This window comes from Chroicocephalus ridibundus, chromosome 9 (genome assembly GCF_963924245.1).
Source record: "Chroicocephalus ridibundus chromosome 9, bChrRid1.1, whole genome shotgun sequence".
NCBI lineage: Eukaryota > Metazoa > Chordata > Aves > Charadriiformes > Laridae > Chroicocephalus > Chroicocephalus ridibundus.
This window is the reverse complement of record NC_086292.1, coordinates 34,790,542-34,813,783: the sequence shown is the minus strand read 5'-3', so window position 1 is coordinate 34,813,783 and position 23,242 is coordinate 34,790,542. Positions and strand designations below refer to the sequence as shown.

The window sequence follows — 23,242 nt, the reverse complement described above, 5'->3', positions numbered from 1 at the left end:
GCAGATGTGTGTTCCCTCTAATTAAAATATAGTAGGCTATGAGACTATCCAATTTTTACACAGGATAGCTTTTCATTCATATCTTTCATGAATGCTTTCATTCTATGGGAGAAGAATTTCTGGCATTTTTCAAAATAAATGCTCTGTATTGCAGCCACCTCTGTCACCTGTGCTTTGTGTGTTTGTAGTGTGAATGTGGGAAGAAGCATTCCAGTGTGGAGATGAACTGTGGGCAGCTGCCTGCAGCTATTAGTGGGTAGTGCAGCTTTCACAGACACTGTGGCCTCAGCTGTCTAGTAAAAGTTGAACAGCTGTTCTCCATATAGAGAGGACTGTGAAAGCTCCATTGACTTAAATTTGTTGTTTAACAAAGAACTAGAATTACAAGCAAGATGATGTAACGTTAACCCTGTTCTTTCCTATAGTGCAATTTGGTAAATTATTTAACGTTTATACAACAGTCTGTTTTCCCATTCTCTGTTGTTTAATGTAGCCCTGCAGAGTCCTGGCCATTGGTCACTCTTTTGCAAGACTGTTTCGCTTTATATAAAAAAAATAAAATTAACTTATAGTGAAAGGTGTACAAAATGAACTTAGCTGAACATTTTTGTAATCTAGATGAATAAATTAGTAACATTATTGCACACAAAACGCAGTCATATACATCCATATGTGAATATGCATATCTATATATGCAAGGTCTCTCAGAAAACTTTCATCATTCATACTGCACTTTTGTTTAATGGACACTGTTCCGGTTTTCTGCCGACTTAGTGGATTATTGAATATCTGACCTGGCATACCTGAGCAGCTGCTTTGGGCATTTTTTTTCTATAACTGAAAAAAGCAATGTTGAATTGAGTAACGTTGGGATTAATGGGATTTTCGATTCAGTGATTACAGTTGGCAAAAAATGTTTTGTGTATCCTTATTGTACCGAAAAGGCAGATCAGACCAGAAGATTACTATTATTATTATTTTCTTTTAAACTTCAAAACAAATATTGTAAAGAGCTCTGTGGATGGAAGAAGGAAGTTCTGACATTTCAAAGTATTTAAAATTTTGAAGATCCCAACTGGAGTTACCTGATTAGATACCACACTTAATTTTGTAAGCGTGAAAGCACTAGCTAATTTCTGGTTTTAGAATACAAATTTGAGGTCCCCAAAATACAGGTTTTCCCTTTGCTGTTGATGCCTTTGTCTGTTGGAACCTGTATCAAATGTAAAACTCTCCAAAATTTCCATTTTGATGTGTCCCGTATTCTGGATTCTGATGGCTGAGACAGTAGTAGATACAAGCAAATAATACTGAAATCTTTCTCAGGCCCAAATTTAGCATCTGCTTTACAGTTATACCCTCCCACCCCACCCCCTTTAATTCCAGGGATACAGAATTTATCAAGCCTTTGGTAAATTGCTCCAGTAGTTAATTACCTTCATTTATGAATCTGGACTTTTATCTTTATTCCCAGATGAGTCACTAAGAACACAGTGAAGCACAATATAAAGTAATTACTACTATATTTATTGCTATTTATACTCCTGGTAGCCATTTTCTGTCCTGACCCAAAAAGTTATTGCAGATAAAACAAATGTTTTATGTATACTAAAATAATGTATTTTTGAGCATTTTAGCCTTCATCATGGTTTTCCTCTTTTGCAGTTGTTAGTTCTTTGTTGATTTAGCATTTTAAGTATTATAGGCTTGACTAAGTCATAATTTACCTATCCTTTAATTGTAAATTACAGTAGGAGCATGCTATTTGCCATTTAAAGCATTGAGAGATACTAACTTCATGAGACACTTAAGTATGCAAGCTCATGTTTGACTATTTGGCTGTTAGGTTACTGAATAAGGACTAACAACTTTTTTTTTACTGATTTAAGTAAAAGCTTTGAGAACAACCTGATGAAACTCCCCAAGTAGGGAGACAATAGTGTGTGTCTTGTCTTCCCTGCCCTTGTTTAATTTCTGATTTTACAGAAGCTTGCTAAGCTTCTTGCATAGTTTTAATTATTGTGTTTATGTATTTGAACTTTATATACGGATCTGAATGGTGGGAGCTTTGGTATTTTAAGAATCCTTCTCCTGGGATCAGAGGTATTCGGAAGGGTTTGGTGGGTTCTGAGGATGCAAACCCAGCCTGTGCTGTGGGGGATTAGTGTTGGGGAGACTGAGAGCAAGAACAATACCACAGTGATTACTATCGATGACCCCTGTAAATCCAAACACTTGCCTGGCTTATTTGTTTTTTCATGCTGCTATGTTGGTGCTGCACTAAAAGCTGCAGTTGTTAATTGCAGGGCTTGTGGTGCCAGGATGCTTTTTAACATAATTGGTGGATTTCATGCACAAACTTCTAGGAGGGGGAGTGGAACGAGGAAAGCAGGAAATCGGTGCCATCTGGCAACCTGCACAGACATGGAGACGGATATGCCATGGCTCAGAAAGAGCACTAGCAGTACTAGAGGAGGTGTGATTAAAAACTGCAGGTTGCAGTTGGGTTGTTGAGGAGTTGGAGAGGAGGAGGAGTTGAGTATTCCCTCCCTCCTTTTCTTTTTATTTCCTTTGTGAGAAGTCCCACTCAGAGTTTTGTTCTGGGCTTACATTAAGGAAATAGTACCTTTTTCCATTAAAAAATACCTTCACAAACTTACCAGACTAGATGCACAGGTGTTGAGTCTATTTGCTTTCTTTTAACTGGTTGCCCTTCCGCTTAATATTCAGCTGATGCTTTGTTGTAGGAAGTTGTGCACTCAGCCCTGTTAGTAGGGAGCACTCATCAAAGCTTCCACTATGGTCTTGTCTCTAAAAGTGGAATTTTGACCAGATAAAAATTTGAACATTACCCTTAGCCAAAATATTCTAAAGTTGTTTCATTAATGCTTTGCAAAAATGAGTGGGACTCCAAGCATTATTCCCAAGTTCAGGAATGACAATAATGCAGAGGGAGACTACAGATGCAGACCCAGAGTAGCTGTGTGAAGTGAAAATTGGTAATTATAAACTTACTCACTGATGTCGTTATATTTTAAAAGAGAATTCCAGCAGTTATGGCAGCTCTGGGCTCTTACGAAATTGGAGATGGTTTATTTTTTTTTAATTAGAAAGGAAATATTTAGGTATTTTAATAGCTATGTAGGCTGTACTCTTTTTGTTAAATAAAACCCTTTCTTTAAAAGGTAACTACTTGCAGCTCTCTGAACAAAGGAACTGTAATGTTATTAAACCTTTTCCCAGTTTTCCAGACGTACAGCTCTGGCCGTTATTGAAAGAACAAGCCCACAGGCTCTTCCTTTAATGAGCTGCGTTGGATTGTATGTCCATAATTTATTAATGTAATTGCTTTATTATTACATTTGTATGGCTGAAAGGAAGCTGTCTCTAATGGACATGAATTTCATGTGGTATCTTTATAAAAGATGCATTATTAGTTGGTGAGAAAAATACACGTTGTACTACTTCAGGCTTTGCTTTAAAAGTACTGCTTTATTAGTTACTGCATTTCACATCTAATTATTTCTACATTTTATGCAGTAATTAGGTATATTTATGTCAGATTAGAGTGGATATGTATTTGAATTTGCAGTGCATAGGTAATATAGATATAATTGTCGATTTGTTGCACGGTCAATGATTCTTTAGCTGCCAATTTACCTTAAATATATCTGAAATAACAAATGGGAATGACTTAGGTGTATTTTTACTCTTCTAAACTTGGAATGCATTATAATCTAAAATGGTATAATATAGAACTAGACAAGATAAAGCATTTAAATCTAGTTTTAAGTTTACTTATTTAGTAGAGGCGGCATAAAAATGGTTTTCCAGTTACCCTTAATGCAGTGTCTCTTTGATTTCTTTAAATATGTTTGTTTTGTATTTTAACACTATTAAAGATATGCCTACATATACTGAACATAATCTGAAGAAGAAAGAATTCAGCAATCTTTTTATGGTGACACTGGCAGAAGGCAGGTATTTCAGATACGGTGTGTGTCTGTTTAGTCCACTTTTTTTAATGTTGAAGTACTTTGAAGATACCACTGCTTTGTCGTCAATAATGTGTCTAACCCTACAGATGCCAGGATATTAAAATTATCCCTCGGTAAGGCAGAACGAAGGAATTTGTCCTCCTTTGTATGCCCATATGTTAGTTTACCTTTATGCAGAATATGTTGGGTTTAATTACGTTGAGAAATACTGCGTCTCTGCTTCCCACTTACGCTGCCTGAATCTGTATGTTAACCTAGACCGTTTTGACAGGTGCCAGTCAGTGGTCTCGGAGTGGAGGACAAGCCCCCTCATCTCCAAACTATGAAAACTCTCTACACTCCTTGGTAAGAATTGCTGAAAGCAACATAGTACTTTTTACTTGAGAGTTGAAGGATTGGTTTTGTATAAATCCTGCATATCATTAAAGGAAACAGTAGGATAGCATTACAAATGAATTCTTTGCTAACAAATGGCCTGTTCAGTTGAACAATATAAGACGGGCAGGGTGTGTCTTTCACCATCTGTTCCTTGGGCATCAGGCTTCTGTGCTGAGGACAGCTGGTGCTAAAGCGCTGTTATGAGATTCTGGTACCTTTTCACAAATCCATGGCTAATTCTTATCTAAAGTTCAGTCTGGAGAAAAGATAAAGACTTCATGCCTTCGCATTTACTTGTCCTTCCCCCTCTCTCCCCGAAATGGTAGTCTCTTGGGCTTGTTTTCATTATACTCTCATTAAAGTAGTCATATATTTTATGTGTAATTATTATTTGTTATTGGTGAATGTTCATTTATTAATTAATGAAGCATTTTACAGAAAAACACACAGGAAATAATCTACAGCATTGTAAACTTTCTTGTTTTGAAGATTCAACAGAAGGTTTAAGTTACTGACTTCTTTCTTAAATTTCTGACACAGCATCGGGAAGGAAGGGGAGAAATTTGAGGGAAGGTTTTGATTACCTGTTAATATTTCTAGTTTCCACAGATGTAATTTCTTTTTTTCTGTCTAACAAGAATAAATTTAAGCTAAATCAGTTTTCTTTTCTTCAGTATTTTTGCAATTAAATATAATGGATATTTACACTTAGAATCCTAACATAACTGCAATGTTAAATATTAGCCTTTTCTTATCTTAATATAATCAGATCTCTGTTGCATTAACTTGACTAACAATTTATTGCTGACATGCACATCAGCTGTTTCCTCACCTCTTTTTTTGAATTAATCTTAACCTGTGCTTTGCTTCCTGTTCTGTCTTGACTTTGCCAGAAAAATCGAGTTGAACAGCAACTTCACGAGCATTTGCAAGATGCAATGTCCTTCTTAAAGGATGTCTGTGAGGTACTATTTCACTTTAGATGGTGCCTTTTTGTGTTTCAATTAATGCTTCCTTCGGATTCCCCATTAAAAACTTAAATTAGCATAGCGTATGACCCATCTTTTTACTCCAACATTCTGCTGTTTCAGTTTCTAGAGAGCTGCAGTGTCAGAACTGGTTTTGCTTTGGGGTTTTTTTTTTGTTCTGTTTTTTTTTAAAGGAAAGTAATTTTAAGGCAGACTTTTCTGCAGTAACATACAGAACTTGCTTTTGTTTCTGAAATACCTAATCTGTTTAAAGGATCCATTTTAGAAAATGATAACTTTAAGTTTTGTCCAGCTTTTTTGTAATACAGGTTCTCAAAAAGCCACTGCCTCTCTTAATTGTTACCAACGTGGTGAGGCTGATTTTATGATCATTCTTTCTCGTCCTGTATTAGATAGCTTATTTTGTAGCACTTCCTTTTTTTCTTGTTCATGCCATGTAATAGAAGCCAAGTAACATTAACCTTATAATAAGCTTCACTTTAAAAGCTGCCACCTATTTGTGGAATGAATGCTATCTTGAGCAAAATCTCCAGATACCTTTTCTTTTTCCTGTTTGTTTGTAGTGCTGGTAGGTGCTTTCGAAGTCTTTTGATACCGCATCTCATCTTCTATCTTTAATATCTCTGAGGTAGAAACTGTTAACAGTGCAACGAGGCTGCAGATTTCCTCGGTAACGGCTGTTACTGTCCCTCTTCAATCCCAACAGCAGTCTCGAATGGAGGATCGCTTGGACAGACTCGATGATGCCATTCATGTACTACGAAATCATGCTGTGGGGCCTTCAACAAGCCTATCAGGTGGCCATGGAGATATACATAGTTTATTGGGACCATCCCACAATGGGCCAATTGGAAGCCTGAACTCAAATTATGGAGCATCTAGCCTTGTAACAACCAACAGACAAGCATCAATGGTAATGATATTTTTAAATGCGTATATATTTATGCAAAGCAATTACAGCTGATGCATTTAAATTATCGTAGAGCCTAGTGAGTTAAAACCGGACTGTAAGATTCATATTGATCAGGAAGAAACCACTGGAGATTCTGGTGCAGGAAAAGATGGCAGAGCACTTGCACCTGCTATGGGTTTCCAATTAGAGGGTTGGGGTGGGGGTGGGCAGAAAGGAGGGGGAGGAGAAAGATGGGAAAACTTAGATTTTGGCCTGGTCAGTGGCCCATAAAATCCTGCTGTGACCATATGCAGAAAGCTGAAACTTTCTGCTGAGAGCATTTCAGCTTATACATGCATTTTTTCCAGATGTGTAATAATTGGCAGAACAGTTTTCTCCTTGAAATGGTGAATAGGGAGATTGAATGGGAAAAGCAGTCAAGAAGGACTGAATTTCAAGTGTTCTGGTCTGGAAAAGCTGTTTATTGTAAATTGGAACTAGTCTTCAATAGCAGATGCTGGCAGAGGACTGGGAGGAAGCTGTTGGAATGTGGAACCATAGTGTGCGCAGGCTCAAAATTTAAACTTATTTTTTTCTAAATGAAAAGGAGTTTGAGCACAGCTGTAGTGTAAGTAACAATGAAGAGGAAACAACTTTTAGATTAATCCCCAAGAACAGTGAAATAATTCAATCCATCTCTCTTTTAGTTTCTTTAAAAATGTGAACTGTTCTGAAAAAATGTAGTCGAGCTTTTCATCGATCAGAAGTATGTTAAAAGCATTATACAGTAAATGAAGTCTATTTGTAGCATTGCTCACTTCCCTTTTTCTTCCTTTTCATTCCTCCCTTCTCAAAAACGCTTAAAGGAAAAAGAGCTTTTTAAAACATGCTTATTTTAGTGGTGCCATGTGTTTGCATGTTTCCAGCGTAATTTTAAAGACCAGTTACATGCTGTGAAATTTTCTGTTATAAAACAGATTCACAGCTGGGTACTGTGTGATCAAGGCAAAATTTCACCTATCATCAAAATAATTAGGTACCCCAATTGCTGAAGGGTTTGTATTCTATAAAACAGAATTAGTTCCAGGCTCTCCCATTCACGCGTCACACATCCATTTATATTAATTTCAGAACCACTGCAGTAAACATCAAAAAGAACTGGTGACTTTCTATAAGTTGCGTGTGTCTGGGGGCTTTTGGGGAGGAGGGTGCTTTCCAAATGTGTACCCAACTTCAGGTTTCTATACGAGTTCACAGTTACTTTTAGTAATGAAGGAAGTGATGCATAAATACTTTAGAATTTTTTTTTAATATGGCCTCATTTAATATTTAAGGAATGCTGCTAAAGGGAAAGTTTTACAGTGTTCTGGGGTAGACTGAAATTTAGTCATACAAAAGAAAACTCTCTTCCCCCCTGTCTTAATGATGTGGGGTAGAGTGAGTGAGGGAAACTGCAGTGACAAAATTGTTCTCTGTCTGGCTTGTGAACGTTCTGATGCCGCTAAGCCAGATATGCTCAAATGCAGATAGTGCTGAAACGTAGATAAAAACCTCTGTTTCTCTTTTAAACTCAGTTATGGTAAATATTTTATCAACTCGGTTTTGATTAAAATAGGAATGGTGGAAAATGACTCTCCAAAATGAATAACGTTCCTTGGTCTGCTGTAGTTTAATGCAGTTGTGTAACTTAAATGTACTATAGACTTGATTCATCATCTAATGATTGATCTGCAGATTCGATGGAAGGATGCTTGCTGTCTGCTAGAAATAAACTCAGATTAGGAAAACGAAAAAAAGATTTGCTTTAATATTTCATCCTGGCTGAGTGAAACAAGCTTGCAGATCAGTTTTGGCTTGAAAAGTGAGTCAGCTAAAGAGTTTCTTGGATTATACTTGAATTTTGTTACATCAGAGTAATTGGCTCCAACAAAAGGCATCCTGTCGTGGCCTTGCCCAGTCCCCAAAGCATGCCCTTTGACATGGCTTGCAGCCAAGGGAATTCAGCATGACTTAGGATGGATCCTGAAATATGTACAGAGCAGAGGCTGGCACATCTGGCCCTAGTGGAAACTGAGTAGTTTATTAGTGACGGCTGCATTTCGGTAACGCCCGCCCCCCCCCCCCATGAGGTGCAGTTCTTACAGTATTCAATAATCAGTTTCAAACTATGCAGATTTACTATTTGTTTTTCTTGAAATAGTAAATGCAGGAGAGAGCAGAGAATTTGACACACAACCTGGATATAAGATCTAGACTTTGTTCAGGAATTAAAAACTACTTTACTTTAGAGGACCTCCGATAAATTTTAAGAAAATAATGAGTGTTGGCTAACATAATGAGAAATGTCAACACTGATAAGGGTGTTTGCCTGTTTTTGTTTGACATGCTCGTAGGGTTTTGTGGTCAAGAAATGTTCATTGGGATTAGCACTAAATGAAACTTCCTTGTTGAGGGAGGGGGGATCTTTATACAAAACATTTTTGTTCTTTAGGAAAAAAATAGAAAAAAAAAATTAAATTGAATTTCCCTTGAAGAAGATGATGTTGGCAGAAGGAGCTAGGAAATGAGTAATTTAACTCCTTTTTATGTAATTAGTGTAACCAGACATGGTTTTATTTTAACATTTGCTTATTTTTGAGCCAGATTTATTTTAAAACTCTAGTTGACTTCATTTCCTGCTTGCTTTGAATGGTCTTGTTTTCTTTTTAGCTGGACTGGCCATTAGACTTATTCAAATAGATTTTTAATATCTCAAACTCATCAAATATTTGCTAAGTGGCCTTTGAAGTTGATTTGTATTTTATTTCATGTATTATTGAGAAGTTAAGAAGTAATACTCTTTTTGTTCTTATTCAAGCTGCTTTTTATTTGTCATTGTAATACAATGGAAAAAGAACAGCCTGAATTGATTAAAAATAAATAAATAAAAGGCCTGGAAACTCAGTTAAGGATGAAACTCAATCCTTAAGTCCTAGGGGTTTTTTTCCAGGTATAAGAGGAATCTAAGACGATGGGTGATGTCCCCCAGAGGGCAGTTTCAGCTGCTTGGCCAACACCAACCTCTGCTCTTGCTCAGAGCCCTGCCCGTGGTGGTACTTCTCCCCAGATCATGCTCCCACTAAACAGCCTTGAGCTGGCCGAAGTGTAAAAATCTTGGTTCCAAAGCCCTTTTCATCATCTTAATTATGCTCACCTTACTTAAAATGATGTTAATGACCATGGCGAAACTGACCAGCTAGTCATGTATTTTTAAATATGCTTAGAATAAGTCGTAAAGTGGATATGAACAAAGCCTGATTTAATTTTTTTTCCAGTTCTCAAAAGCTTTTATGGCTCAGAGTTCAAAATCAGTGGCCAAACCGCAGCATGGGATGCAGGACCAGCGCTCGCGGGACAAGGTGGTCCTTTCCTCCGGCGTCGCTCTGGGTTCTCCTCCCTACGGTGCTGTGTCACCGGCTCCTGCTTTTGCCAGGGTTTTATTCCATTGCCAAAAATATTCAACTGGTTTTCTGGTTTCAGATCCCAAATGTTATCACTTAAATCAACTACAGTAAGTTCTGCACTCTATTTTTTTTTTTTTTTTTAAAACTCACCGGTCCGAGTGTGGCTGCAGACTGTCCTATGCACAAGTCTTGAGATGTGCAAAAACAAGCCGAGTTCCTGGGGTAAATTCCGGTGACTCCCAGTCTTACAGCGGGAGACCCCCGTTTTTCCCAGGCCGTGCTTGTGCCGGGCTCTGACCCCTTTGATTTGCCGAGGGCCCCGACTATCGATGGTCGCAGTAGGGAGCAAACACGCACAGGTGCGTGGCTGAGACACGCGTTTACCGGGCGCGGTGCCTGCGCCCGTGGATTTTTCCAGACCCCTTTGCCTCTGCGCCTCAGAACTTCAAGCCTCAGCCGCGCGCCGCGCCGCCGCCCCGCCCGTTTGCCTGCCATTTTGTGCGCGCGGGGGTCGCGGGAGCGAGGCCGGGCAGTTAATTAACTCCCGCCGTGATGGCGCGGGCGCGCGCGCGGGGCGGTACGGCGCGCCGGGGTGGGGGCGGGGCGCCCAGCTGTATGCTAATGCGCGCCCCGCCCCGTCGCGCGCAGCTGGCGCGCCCCGCCGCGGCCGGACGCGTTTCTGGGGGGAATCGGCGTTTTTGTGCCGGGGCCGGGCGGAGGGCTCTGCACCCCTGGTGCCAGCAGGGAGTCGCGTGTCTGGGCGCTACTCGCCGGTGACGGCCATAAAACATGTCACGGGCTGGTTTGTGCCGGCGGCGTTGGAGCTGCCGGGCTGGAAGGCCCGCAGAGAGGGGTTGAGGGAAGCCCAAGGTTGGGCTGGGCTGAAATCCGGATGGGGAAGAGCCTCCTCATCTGTGGGGTGGGCGTCAGGGGAAAGAAAAGCAAAATAAATCTTCTAAACTCCACGCTCGAGACACTAAAGATCTAATTTGGTGCCACGAAGCAGTCACCGATAACCGGTGCTTATAGGAAACAGCACTTGGTCTTCCCGTGGGATACAGGGACTTGGAGCAAGTCTTTTGGTTTGGGTTGTTTTGGGTTTTTTTGTTTGCCTCTTTGGATTTTCTAGTACATCATAGATCAGAGATAAGAATTCATGTTGTGGTCAGTTTTGTAACGCTAGCTCTTAGGATTTCTGTATAAATCTTGTTAATCTAAATTGTATGCTTTGAATTTGTAAGCCTGTTTCAAAGGACTGGAGCATGGACTCACATTCAGTTCTTGTCTCCAATCTATTTTCAGCCTTTATCAGAACTGATTTGCCGATCTGTCGCTTTTAGATTATCTCTAGATTTGAAAGTTGCCAGGGTCCTGGCAGCTGCTACGTTTGTACACAGCTTTAAGAAACTTTTGCCTTTTTTAAGAAGTAGATTTTGGAACAAACCTGGCCCTGAAGTGATTAATAGTCTGTAGCTTGAATAAAAGCACCCTCGTGTGTTAGGACTAAGCATGACCAGAAGAAGAAAATAAACCATACAACCTGCGGGGCAGAATTCGGGGAGGTTCCGTGTGGAGAGTGAGTTTCACGTTCCTGTTGTAAAGAGTTCTGTCTCGTAGGCCAGAGGACCCGCGTTCCGCTCCTTTCTCCCAGTGGATTCGTGGCGCTCGCAAGAGCCGAGCGGGGACTGTATCCGTAGTAGAACTTCTCACAAACAAAGCCTATTACACACACAGGCAGAATAAAATATACTTTAAATAGCAACAGATATTCGGCAGTATAGAAGAGGAGATTTTCTGCAGAACAATAGCTACAAATAGCAGCCCGGAATGACCTGATCGTAGTTGTGGGTTGCCGGGGAGGTTCCCCCTTCCCTTCCTTGTTCCCGTGCATTAGCTTTCAGGAACCAAGTGTGTATTAAACAAAGGGTAAACTTGCATAAGGGTATTTATCTCTCTCTGGGTAAAACCCATACTAAGACATGAAAGGTAAAAGCTGCATTAATTACTCAAGAGGGATTCAAAGCTCAGCAGTTTACTAGGATTGAAGGATTTATTGAAAAACAGTGGTTCTCATGTGTAACTCCAGGCAATAAACCTATTTAATTAAAGGCTTAATCTTCTAGTTGACATGTTTGCTACTGTTCCAATAAAAAGCTTCATCTGTAGCCAATTTTTGTAACTATACAAATAATAGTAGAATCCCTCATCTTTGTTCAGTTTTTTAACTGTTTAATTGTATTATGTTGGTTATAGTATAAATATTTAAAGGACTTTTATGTCTTTAGGAATCAAAAGCTTTAAATGGTCTGCGTTCCAAGTTATTTAAATACAGGCACTGTGTCCTTACCTCTTCCTTTTTCAAACAAAAGAATGTTCTTCTTTTTGTGGAGGATTGCATTTATAACAGTATTCTGTGTTGAGCAGCAGGTTTTTTAACAAATTTGCCTCTTCGAGCTTAGGTATGTGTGCTCATAGCTATCTTACATCTTAAATTCTAAATTTGCAAAAACTTGAATTATTTAGACTCTTTATCTCAGTGCTTGCTGCTTAGAAATTTAATCATGGTGTATTATGAAGGAGCAGACTAGAAAATGCTGAGAGAGGAGGTAAGAATAGTTAGATGCCTGGATTGTTTTCGTATGGTAAGGTTCTGTAATGGAACTAAACTAAATGTATTTAGCTGAGAAAGGAAGAAAACGAGAGAGAATTATTAAAGTGAATAAAATATTTTTATATTAGATCCAGTTCTTTCTTAATCCTGTTTCAGCAAACAAGAAATGAGATGTTATTTATGTTTTGTAAGTATATATGTGTATACATACTCATCTGTATACATGAGGGCAGGGCGGTATACACACCTTTCACATGTGGGGAAGACCATTATTTCCCCATGATTATCTTTTAAGAATCAAAATGTTATAAGTACTAGAGATGATAATTGTATTAGTTCAAAGCAATCAAAGGTTAATCAAATCTTACACTCCTCAGGAGAAAATCCTGTAGTGTTCTGTGGGGAGAGTATGGCAGAGAAATGTTGCTAGGCTGGTACGTTATTCCAAACAGGTGTTGGTCACTGCTTGAAACGCAGCTTAATCCAGGATGGTGTGATCAAGTGGTTTAGTGTAACAGCATCTTTCAGCTAAATCTTTCCTTTACTGAGCTAGAACTTTAACTCGGGTCTCTAATCCAGCAAATACTTTAAGTCTTTTAAATTTCTATTTTTGGACTATTTATCTGAATCACATCTTTAATAGAAATCTTTGCTTTGCTTTGCTTTAGGTTGGGACTCACCGGGAAGAAAGTGTCAGCCTCAACAGCAACCATTCAGTTCTTCCCAGTACGGTTTCTGCTCAGAGCACAGAACTAAATCATAAAACACAAGAAAGCTACAGAGGTAACTTCCCAGCTGTGTTAAACGCTGAGCAGGGTCTGCAATGATCCAGAGCCAACGGGGCTGTAGATCTTGATAAACTTGAATCAACACGGGACAGGGACGTAGATAATGTTGAGAAATAAAAATGAATTATAAATCCTATAAACCACCACTGTTAGGGATTCCTGCAACAATTTTGAGGGTGTCCCTGTGTCAGATCTGTCTCAGTACAGTTTCAGCAGAAGACTCTGCGTTACAGCCACATTCTTCGGCGTTAGTAGCCACAACACCATTTGCAGTGCCACAGCCATTTCCCAGCTGGCCAGGGGGCTGCAGAGCAACCTCCAGCCGGATTTCAGCCTGGCTGATAAAAGGAAGTTGTTCCACGCAACTGTTTACAGTTCCCTCAATTTTTAGCCTAAAGTAGTAAGCTATAGAAAACAGAATTCAGCTTACTCGCTAGCATGCTTGCACCATTTAGGGATGTGTGTGTTGCACATTTGGCCCAAGCCTCAATGTCCGTGTGGCTCTGCCCTCAGGTTTGCAGCACAGACGTGAGGTGCAAATTTCCTCACTTTGCTCAGCGTCCTCTTGTCTTTAGCAGTGTATTTCTTAGATTAAGCTGTTACTGATGGAGCTGCTGTATGAATCATGATCCCTGTACAACCCATGACCCGTGTCCGAGCACAGCAGCGTTACCAGGATTGCTCTCGTTTCTGCTGCCAGAGTGTATTCCCTCCTGTTGTCTCCCTGGGCTTCTGCTCAGCTCTGGCCTCCCATCGACAACGTCTGCTTGAGAGTCCCCTCAACGTTTCACTCCTGTGATGCTCACACTGATCTCTGGTTGCTTGCAGCGTTGTCGGGTGGCTTACAGAGCCAGTCTGTGGCTATCGGTCCAACAGAAATCAAGTCCGAACACAAGGAGAAGGATGAAAATATACATGAACCCCCCTCATCGGATGACATGAAATCGGATGATGAGTCCTCCCAGAAGGACATCAAGGTCTCATCTAGAGGCAGAACAAGGTGGGTTGCTGACATGAGCTAGAGAATTTGTGCTTCGTTAAAGCTCTGTAGTGTGTTGTCCTTAAGTTTGATAAATTGATTTCAAGGTTTTTGCATTATGTCAGTACATATGTTATAGGCAGCTGAAATAGATAAATCGTTTACAGTGTTTGTATCTATTTAAATACAAGATAGAGCGTTTTCTGGAAAAATCACCTGAAAAGTATGTGTTCCCTTACATTAGTGCCTGCCCTCGTGCCTGCCTGTAGGGATCAGTAGTAGAAGACGGAGAGGGCCCTGCCCAGCAGAGAGGATGATGGAATGGTAGAAATTTGTGATACTTTGTACCTGGGCCAGGGCTGTGCTTCTAAATGCAAGGCAGCTGGGATGGAGAGCGGCAGCCTGCTAACGCGGGGCCGGATGCCATGGGTAAATAGCCTTCTTAAACACTACTTGGCCTCCTGAGCCACAGGCAAAAAAACATGGAGTTGACAGTGGGTGGAATGCTCCTGGATCTCCCTGATAGGCCTGACACAAGCGTTGGAATTTGAGATGGCAGTAAACAATCGGCATTTTGCAACCGCAGGCAGCGGAGTCTATACCATCACGTGTAGCTAATGGCATCTTAGAGTATTAATATTGGTAGGGCAGAGGCTTTACACCGTTTTAGACTTAGTTGGACAGTCCTGTATTTAAAAAAAAGCCTTTGCAACTTAATATAATTGTTTGAAGTGATACAAGAATTCTAAATATAACTGTTGAGCTCTACACTGGGTATTAGAAGAAAAAATAGATCTAAAATTGGCCAGGAAGGTCTTTAACAAAACCAAAACTTTTTAATAAGCACATCAAATTGAAAATTACTTGAATACCTTTTTATATAAGCTGACATATTGGAAACTAGTAAAAACTATTTGTTGAAAATTATTTATTCTTCACCTGACAAGATGGCTGGGTTCTCTCTCTCACTATTTGAACATTTGTCAGTAATTGAGTGAAGTGGTGGTTTGGGGACATGTTTTGCTTCAAGGGGCAGCATGTTGTCACTATTCTTCCTAGAGGTATTTACCATCTGTAGACAATATTCTGTGGATATTCTTCAAGCAGAAACCATTTAACGTTTATTTTTAGGAAAAGGCAGGACCAGCAAGCATTACCGTGAATATTTACACATTGATATCTAATGCTTTCTTAGTTATCTAAATATACCTCAATATGAAACGAATTAAGCGGGAAGAAGTTAAATTTCATCAACTGAAAATTTTGCACCAGCAGCAGAATCAATTGTTTGAAATTCCAGTGATATTTCAATATACTCTTATTTATCCTTTCTCGCAGCAGTACTAATGAAGATGAAGATTTAAACCCGGAGCAGAAAATAGAAAGAGAAAAGGAGAGGAGAATGGCAAATAACGCTAGGGAACGTTTGCGTGTACGAGATATTAATGAGGCATTTAAAGAACTTGGCCGTATGTGTCAGCTTCATCTGAAGAGCGAAAAACCCCAGACGAAACTGCTGATTCTTCACCAGGCTGTGGCGGTCATCCTCAGTCTAGAGCAGCAAGTCAGAGGTCAGTTGCCCGTCGTTGTGCTGTGGCACTTTGCAGGGTGGCTTTACTCACGGAACAGGGTCAGTCTCCTGAAATCAGCACAACGGGATGCACGAGTTACTCAAAGTTTGTTTACTGTTCTGTAACAATGTTGGAGTTCTTCAGGAAAAGCAAAGAATTACTTAAAAAAAAAAAAAAAAAAGAGGGGAGGAGAAGTGGGGGGGATTAGGTTTATACTTTGATCTTTCTTTTTTCTTCCTATGCAATTAGCTGTCTCTTCACCTGAGTCTTCAAGGTAAATTGATAATTTGAAATATTGGCACATCTTGCTTTAAATTGTAACAAGCACGTATTTAGTAGTACAGAAGCTTTAGCAAAAATAAGAGATCTATTTTAAGATGAACGCCACATAATTGAAATATTAAAATGCAGTGAATTTAACATGTTTACTTAGGTTTTTACACTAAATATATACTGGGGAGGAGAGAGGAAACTTACTTCTACTTTAATTGGATCATGCTGGTTTTGCATGTATTTTCTTCCCCTGATTTCTTCTCTTTCTTCTTCAATAGGCCTATTGGTAGGTGCAGAAGGAAGCATTCTTTGTGCAGTTCACTCTCTTAAGGAAAGAGAGTTCTAGGAGTCATGTTTAGTTCTACAACTGTGCCGTTCCTGTGTGTTAGTGAAGTTACAGTTGACTTTTAGTCTCCCTTTAAACTCGTGTCGAAGACGTGTGGAAGTTGGAGGCACCTCCCTCAGAGGAGCGGGTCGGGCGGCTGGACCAGGTGGTGGTTGTAGGTCCCTTCCCACGGAAATGAGTCCAGTCTGTCCTGTGTCACTGCACTCGAACAGGAGAGCGTCCTCTGCTTTGCTGTCCTGTAGTAGCGAATGACCACGTTCCCCGGTGTCTCGCTGATGGAGCGCGTCGAGTGACTGGAAAGGGCTTTGAGGTGTGGGTGATGTCAGTGGTCATATTTGCTTAACGCACTATATCTTGGAATCACTGATGTCACTGAATGATGGTAGTGTTTTATTTTTTGTGTACCTTGTTTTTAGTTCCATTTTCTAATTTGTTGCTTGCACCTTGTGCAGGAGATCAAAGCGGTTGTTAGAAGTTTATTGGAAGTGACAGAGTGAATAACTTAACGCAAGGTTATGTGCTTTGCAGTAAGGAGGAGATGCTGCGTTTTCAGGCAGAGTTTTAATGACCCAGTTTTCAATAAAGAAACGCACTGTCTCCAGCCCGACGTCTTCCAAGACGTATAGAGCAAGCAGTTACTGTGCAGATGAGACACCAGCAGGTGCCGTGGGAAAACCCATCTCTAAGACTCTGAATTTTGGAATTGTTTTGGTCTGAAAATGTTTGCCACGGTCTGGAGGCTAAGGTTGAATATTATAAAGAAGTCAGAATAACATTATCAAGCATGTTTTTTAATGTTTAAAACCCATCAAGTCCATCTCCCTGCTCTGACAGATTCTGTAATCCACAGAGAGCCCCGTGTGAAAGTGAATAAAGTCACTTTTGCCTTGGTCAGAGGTTGCTCCCGGACCTTATGTCTCTGGTGGAAATCTTTTTGTAGATGCACTTACAGTTGAACCAGCCCTGTTCTACAGGCAGTGTAAATTGAGAGCTTTTCCTTCCTCGAGTTTAAATGTCACCGTTCCTCGCTGTGCGTGGGAGGAAGCCTGTCAGGAGCACACCGGGCCTCCTGGGGCAGAGGCCGTTCCCTCTTTTCTCTCGCCCGTCTTCCTTTGCACCTGCTCCTGGAAGTGAGCGGCCGGGGCTGTGCGCGGTGCCCGGAGGAGCTGTCGCCAGTGCGTTGTATAATTGTGTGGACAATTTCCTCTCTCTGCTGGTAATGAAGCCGCTCATTTTGTGATTGGTGCTATTCAAAATGAAACATTTCAGATTTTAAGCTCCAACTGTAGGCTAGCATTTTTATCTCCGTTTCCTAAATCACTGTAAATTAACTTCCTTTCAAAGTTTCCACATAATTAAATCTTCTTTAAAACTTCAAGGCAAGCCACATTTAAATAAAGAAAACTGTGATTAAGACAAGTTAGCGTGTTTTTTTTCCCGGTAGACTCTCTGGGAGTGCTCATCCTTAGGAAGTGCAGTAGGAGGCTGTTGATGATGACTTGGGTGAAAGCAGAATTAGCGAGTCCATCTGAAATTGCCTGTGTCAGCCCAGCTAGATTCTGTGGAATGCACAGGGGTCGGCACAGTGCAATGCGGAGGGGTGCCTGCGCGCTGCAAGGGAAGGGCTTGTGCTCTCTGGTCAGTTCTGGCGGTCTCCTTGCAGTTAAAATTATCTGCAATCTTAAACAGCAAAACAGAATTCACTGACAGCTAGCTAAAATGGTGATTAAATTCAGCGTGTGCTGGTAGAATATATTATGTACCTTTTGTGTGTCTTTCTGGCCATTGCAATTTACATCTTTTAGATTTCGATTCATGAAAAGCCGTTTTGAAGAACAGAAACAGCTGACTCTTAGAAACGGTCACTATTTGAAAACTCAATCCAAACCTTGTATCTATTGATGCTAACTGGGGAAGTGGAAACATACTGCTGGAAATACCTTGATAGCTAGTCCACAATGGGCTGTTAGAAAGTTCTGGCTTTAATATGCGAGGAAATACAGTTTTTTTAAAAAATAATAATCCTTCAGCTGTGTGTGACTGTCATCATATTGCTTTGATTCAAGTGAGATGGGCACAAGGTGATTTCTCAGACTTGAGGGTATGAAGAGAACTATGGACTCAGAACATTCCCCCTCCCTTGTTCTACCAGCAGGCTAATACTCGAGGGGAAGAAAGGAGCGGAAACCTTACTAAAACTAGCGTGATGTCACTGAGGTTGGTATGACCTCAACATACCAACAAAACACAGAAATCTCTGCTTTATTACATTGTAAATTACAGGCAGTTCTCACTTTGCACTTTAGCAACTTCTGGTGACAAGGGAGGCGCTTTCTACAAGTTTGTTGAAGGTGTATGTAGGCAACTAGTAAAGTTTGGCATTTTTAAAAAAAAATAATAGCCGTTTAGGAGATGCCTGGTGGGAGTTTGAGTAGTGCTGGTCTGCAGCTTCAGACCAACTGCATTTTCACCGGGGGACAGGAGCGAGAAGAGGGCAGCTGCGTAGCTATTTCCACTGCAGGGGTTAATGTGTCGGTGTTCCCATCGCTGTCAGCCCACGGCATGTCAAGAATCGCTTTTCTGTTGCAGAACGAAACCTAAACCCTAAAGCAGCCTGCCTTAAGAGAAGGGAAGAAGAAAAAGTTTCTGCCGTATCGGCAGAGCCACCAACACCGCACCCAGGAAGCCACCCTGGCCTGAGTGAAACTACCAACCCTATGGGTCATATGTGAACACCAGCCAGGTACGTCTCGGGGCCAGAGCGGGTGGCTCGTGGGGCTTTTGATGGGCTGACATTTGGGAGAACTAGATACATTTATTTTTAATTACTGAGCTGCCACTAGCACCAAACTTTGTGCTGCTGCTAAGTACTTTGGTATCTCTGAGCATAAGCAAAAGCATGCAGATTTGTTTAGGTTTATAATTAAACAAAACTCCAAGAAATTGCTGTTAAAGTCTCTTCATTTCCATGCGTTGTTGCCAATGGCTACATCTCTTGGCTCAGGTGGCCTTCTTGGCATGGCATCAGAGGGATAGTTAACGGCTTGCTAGATAAGCCAAGCATAATAGAGATGAATTATACATCTTTAAACGGTCTAAATATCACATTAGTTCATTTTAAAATCCGTGTATTGTTTCCTAGTGCTGATACCAGCCCAGGAGTTAGAGAGGCTTCTCATCTCACAGAGATTTGCTGGCTGGCTTACGGCCAGCCGTTCGGAGTCCTGCCATTTGCCCAAGAGAGATCACCGACTATCTTCACTCCCAATCTGTGTTAGAGAAGATAGTTAAGATTTTAGAAGTAATGCTTTCAGCTTTGCAAGATAAGTCAGTGTTTCCAAAAGCCCCGTGAAGTCCATCCCATGATAGTTCATTTTAAACATGCCGATGGGGAGGCCTGACAGGGATATTTGTCTTTTGGGTTTATTATGTGTTGTTGGTTGGTTGGATTTTTTTAAATAATTGGGAAAAACTTGATTTTGAGAAGAAAAAGGTTTGGGTATTCTGTCTTCTAAAACAGCAGAACTGTTGCCACTTTCAAAAAGAATAGAAGATTTGAGTTCAGTGCCCTTATTTTAATCTGTAACTTTACTAAATTTTGTGTTTTGTGAGGCTTTTTGTTGTGTATATAGAATGGTTTGCTTCTATTTTAGCTTAAGATAAAGGCATGCCTCTTGCCAGAATGTATCCCATGGAAGTTTATTTTGCCCTGGTGTTCCTTAGAAAGCAGCAAAATGGCGTTTAAACCAGGCCTGATTCGAGCCAGCACCTCTTCCCCATCCCTTACAGGCAGCTTCTTTCTTCATAAGCAAAATGGCTTTTTCTTTTTAGGAAACAAAATGCTTTGATTTTCTTTAATTTGTTTTATTTCATACCAGAGCAATAGGCTACTTCAGATAATTCTTGATTTACAACAGAATTTATAGTCTGTTCTTACCATATTAATTCAGTGGGCCACTTTCAAAAGTTCACTATATCGTTGCTTTTTAATAACAATAACTTCTATAAGATGTTGACATGGAGAGGCTGCACAGGCTCATTGGGTACATGGCAAAGCGTACCTTCAGCATAGCGATGAAATGAGGAACTACCTCCTGCTTATTTGAGAGAGCAAAGTGAAACACAAATCAAAGGTCTGAGATTTGTGGGTTATTCTTTCTCCTAAATCCCGAGAGCGCAAATAGAATGTTCCTGAGAGTTACCTGTTGAACATACCACATTCCGTACAGGTATCTCTGGGAAGAAGCCTCTCAAGGCCTCTCAATGTGATTTTCTTTTGCACTTAACTGACTGAAAATGCCGTAAGATACAGTTTAAATTAGTTCTCTAGTGTCGATGTTGTGCTGCTTATTGATTCTTTTCCTAATAGCCCTTTCTTCTCCCACATTTCTTTCTAGAATTCCAGAATTATTGGTAGGATACACAGAAGGTGACCTTTCTTCACAAGGACACAGACAACTAACATTATACGAAGACACAAACCTGACAGGAGAAAACACTTGAAGCAAGAAACCCAAATGCAATCTTATGATCAAAGCTACTGGTCAACACCTGCATCAGGATCGAAGATACCACATCTTCAGACAGAATTTCAGCCCGTGGAATACTCTGAACATATCATTCTGTTGCAAGCAGTGTGTCGCTTCTGCACAATCAGAGACTGTTGTGATCTCTCCACTCATTGTGGAAGTTGCCTTGTGCCTAAACTGAATTGACAAATGCATTGTAACTACAAATTTTATTTATTGTTATGGAACTGTAAAGGTCTACATATAAAGGGAAAAGTTAACATGTTAAAAGCTGATGAAATTTCAGCTGGATGCCAGCATTCACTAAAGCTGTTCACATTCAGAGAACAAAGCAGTGACAACCGTCGACCCGTAGCATTCCCAGCATACCTATTAGTGTCTTAAAAAAGGAAGGGAAAAGTCTTTTGTTGTCCTTTCCTCTCCTTTTGCCATATGACTAGTGTTTTCCATGCAATAGGAAACTATTCCTTGGTATAGCTTTTTTTTATGTTATTTTTGGTCTCTGGTAATCTGAACAGTTATGGTCACAGTCCCCCTTCCACGCTGAGCTCCCTGCTTCACGCCAGTAAGAGGCCTCCTGAAGGCTGCGGGCGGGAGCAACGCTGTGACCATAACATTTCTTGGATTTAAAAAGTGATTTTTATTTTCCCTCAGACTTCCCTCAAACTTTTTTTTTTTTTTCTAATTATAAACAAAACCTTTTTAGGCTTCTAGGCTTCATAGTAAAGCTTGTAACGTGAAGTGTAAATTGGGTGGGGAGAATCTACTTTGTTAGAGTTGCTTTGTTTTCCGAGCAGTAAGTACTACATATAGTACATGTAAAGTGTTAGCTGTACGTAAGCACAAAATGCATTAAAATACAAAGGAGATTTTTTTCAGGCTGTAATTTTGGTGAATAGTAAAAGCCTAAATTCACCGTGGCAGGTAGTGTGATGATAGAACCACCAGTAAGGTGGGCTTCCTTACCTAATGGAATCTAAGAGCAACGGTCACCAGTTTTTCCTTCCTGTATACATCGATTATCTTGTCATTTTCGTATGGCTTGTCAGTGGAGAAAAAAATAATAGCGTGAATCAAATGCAAACAAACAGATGCCCCCTCCCAAGCCATATTAGCATTAAACCTTTAAATGTTTCTCCACCGGAACGGTGTCCATAAGTATTCCTTTGTCCCAGATGTGCTGAAATGGTAAAATCCCTTTGGACTTCCATGGAAACTGTCTTCCACTGCAATGATCATGGGAGGAAATTCCCCAAGCGGAGGCTGTCGGAGCTGTTGTTTATCCAGTGCATCTCTCATCACTGGCAATTGGTTCACACGCAAAACAGGAACAAACCAAGAATTTTTATCAAGTCATTTAATTTGAAAGAACAAAAGGTGGATTGTTAAAATAAACTAATGAATTTAAGCTCATGTTTTGGATGGTTCCTCACAAACCAGTCTGTGGAATTAGTGGACTCATTTCTATTACTTTAATTTGCATATATCATCAAGTAACACCTGATTATATCTGTGGCCTTGTTCTTCATTTCAGTGTTTATCAGCTAAACAAATTTGTTGCTTATGACGTGTGAAAGTGATCACGTGCCACTGCCTGGCCTTTTTCCTTCTAAGCTTGTTGTCTTTTTGGCTATATTAGACTTTGCAGTATGCCCAGAAGCTTTCCTTCATAAAATAGAAAGAAAAAAACATTTGGCTTATTTTTCACTGTAGCTAGTCTTTTATACAATAATCTTGTAAGAAAATTTCTTGAATTCTAAATATTACTCTTTCTAGATTTTTGAAATCGAAAAAGTTTTCAGTAAAAAGTTTCTTACTTTATTTTACTATATTAGGTAGTAAAAATGTAGGGTTATTTACCATAACCTGTTCATTAATATCAGAAATTTACAATAGCATTGTAAGACCATAGTAGGGTTCTAGCATACCGTGTAGTACCTATGGAGTATTGTAAGAGCTAATTGTCCGAGATGAATTGCTTCTCATCTTGTTCTCCAGTTTCCATTGTTGGTTTATTGCAGATTTGTACCCTGTGTCAAATTTCAAGGTATTGCTGATAAACCTTTCCAACCAGCAGCAAGAAGTTCAAAAAAAAAAAATTTCTGTCAATGTAACAGAAAACACTATGTATATAACATTTATGTAGCAATAAATGTGCCATCTTTTTTTAACATGGTAAATCAGTGAGTTTTTTAAATTTCTCTCTCCTCGTAGGTAACGTGTTGCTTGAAAAATAGGGGCAAAAAGCAGCTTTGGCCGCTATGTGAATAAAAGCTGACTGGAGGCACGGCACGCAGCAAGAGCTGGGCACAAGAGGGGCCGTCGCTGCTCCCTGTGAGGCCGGTGCAGAGGTTCCGGGGGCAGAGGAGGGACAGCCCCTCGCCTCCCTGCTGCTGGGCAGGAAGGGGATTGCACGGGCACAAGCCCATCCCGTAGGGATGTGCC

General features: G+C 40.3%; 1 protein-coding gene across 12 annotated transcripts in view; it reads left to right on the top strand.

The window, feature by feature from the left end:
- Positions 1-22,968, top strand: part of TCF12 (transcription factor 12) — a 170,204-nt gene extending 147,236 nt beyond the window's left edge. For 5 of the 12 annotated variants that reach the window (XM_063346151.1, XM_063346152.1, XM_063346163.1 and 2 more), the window contains 8 exons: positions 4,270-4,343; positions 5,270-5,341; positions 6,072-6,278; positions 12,980-13,094; positions 13,928-14,099; positions 15,417-15,649; positions 18,858-19,011; positions 20,666-22,968. In XM_063346151.1, coding sequence (XP_063202221.1) covers positions 4,270-4,343; positions 5,270-5,341; positions 6,072-6,278; positions 12,980-13,094; positions 13,928-14,099; positions 15,417-15,649; positions 18,858-19,000 — 1,016 coding nt within the window. In that variant the 3' untranslated portion in view covers positions 19,001-19,011; positions 20,666-22,968. The remainder of the gene's footprint in view (positions 1-4,269; positions 4,344-5,269; positions 5,342-6,071; positions 6,279-12,979; positions 13,095-13,927; positions 14,100-15,416; positions 15,650-18,857; positions 19,012-20,665) is intronic. The other 7 variants (XM_063346156.1, XM_063346162.1, XM_063346155.1 and 4 more) reach the window with 5 other exon arrangements.
- Positions 22,969-23,242: the final 274 nt, after the last annotated feature.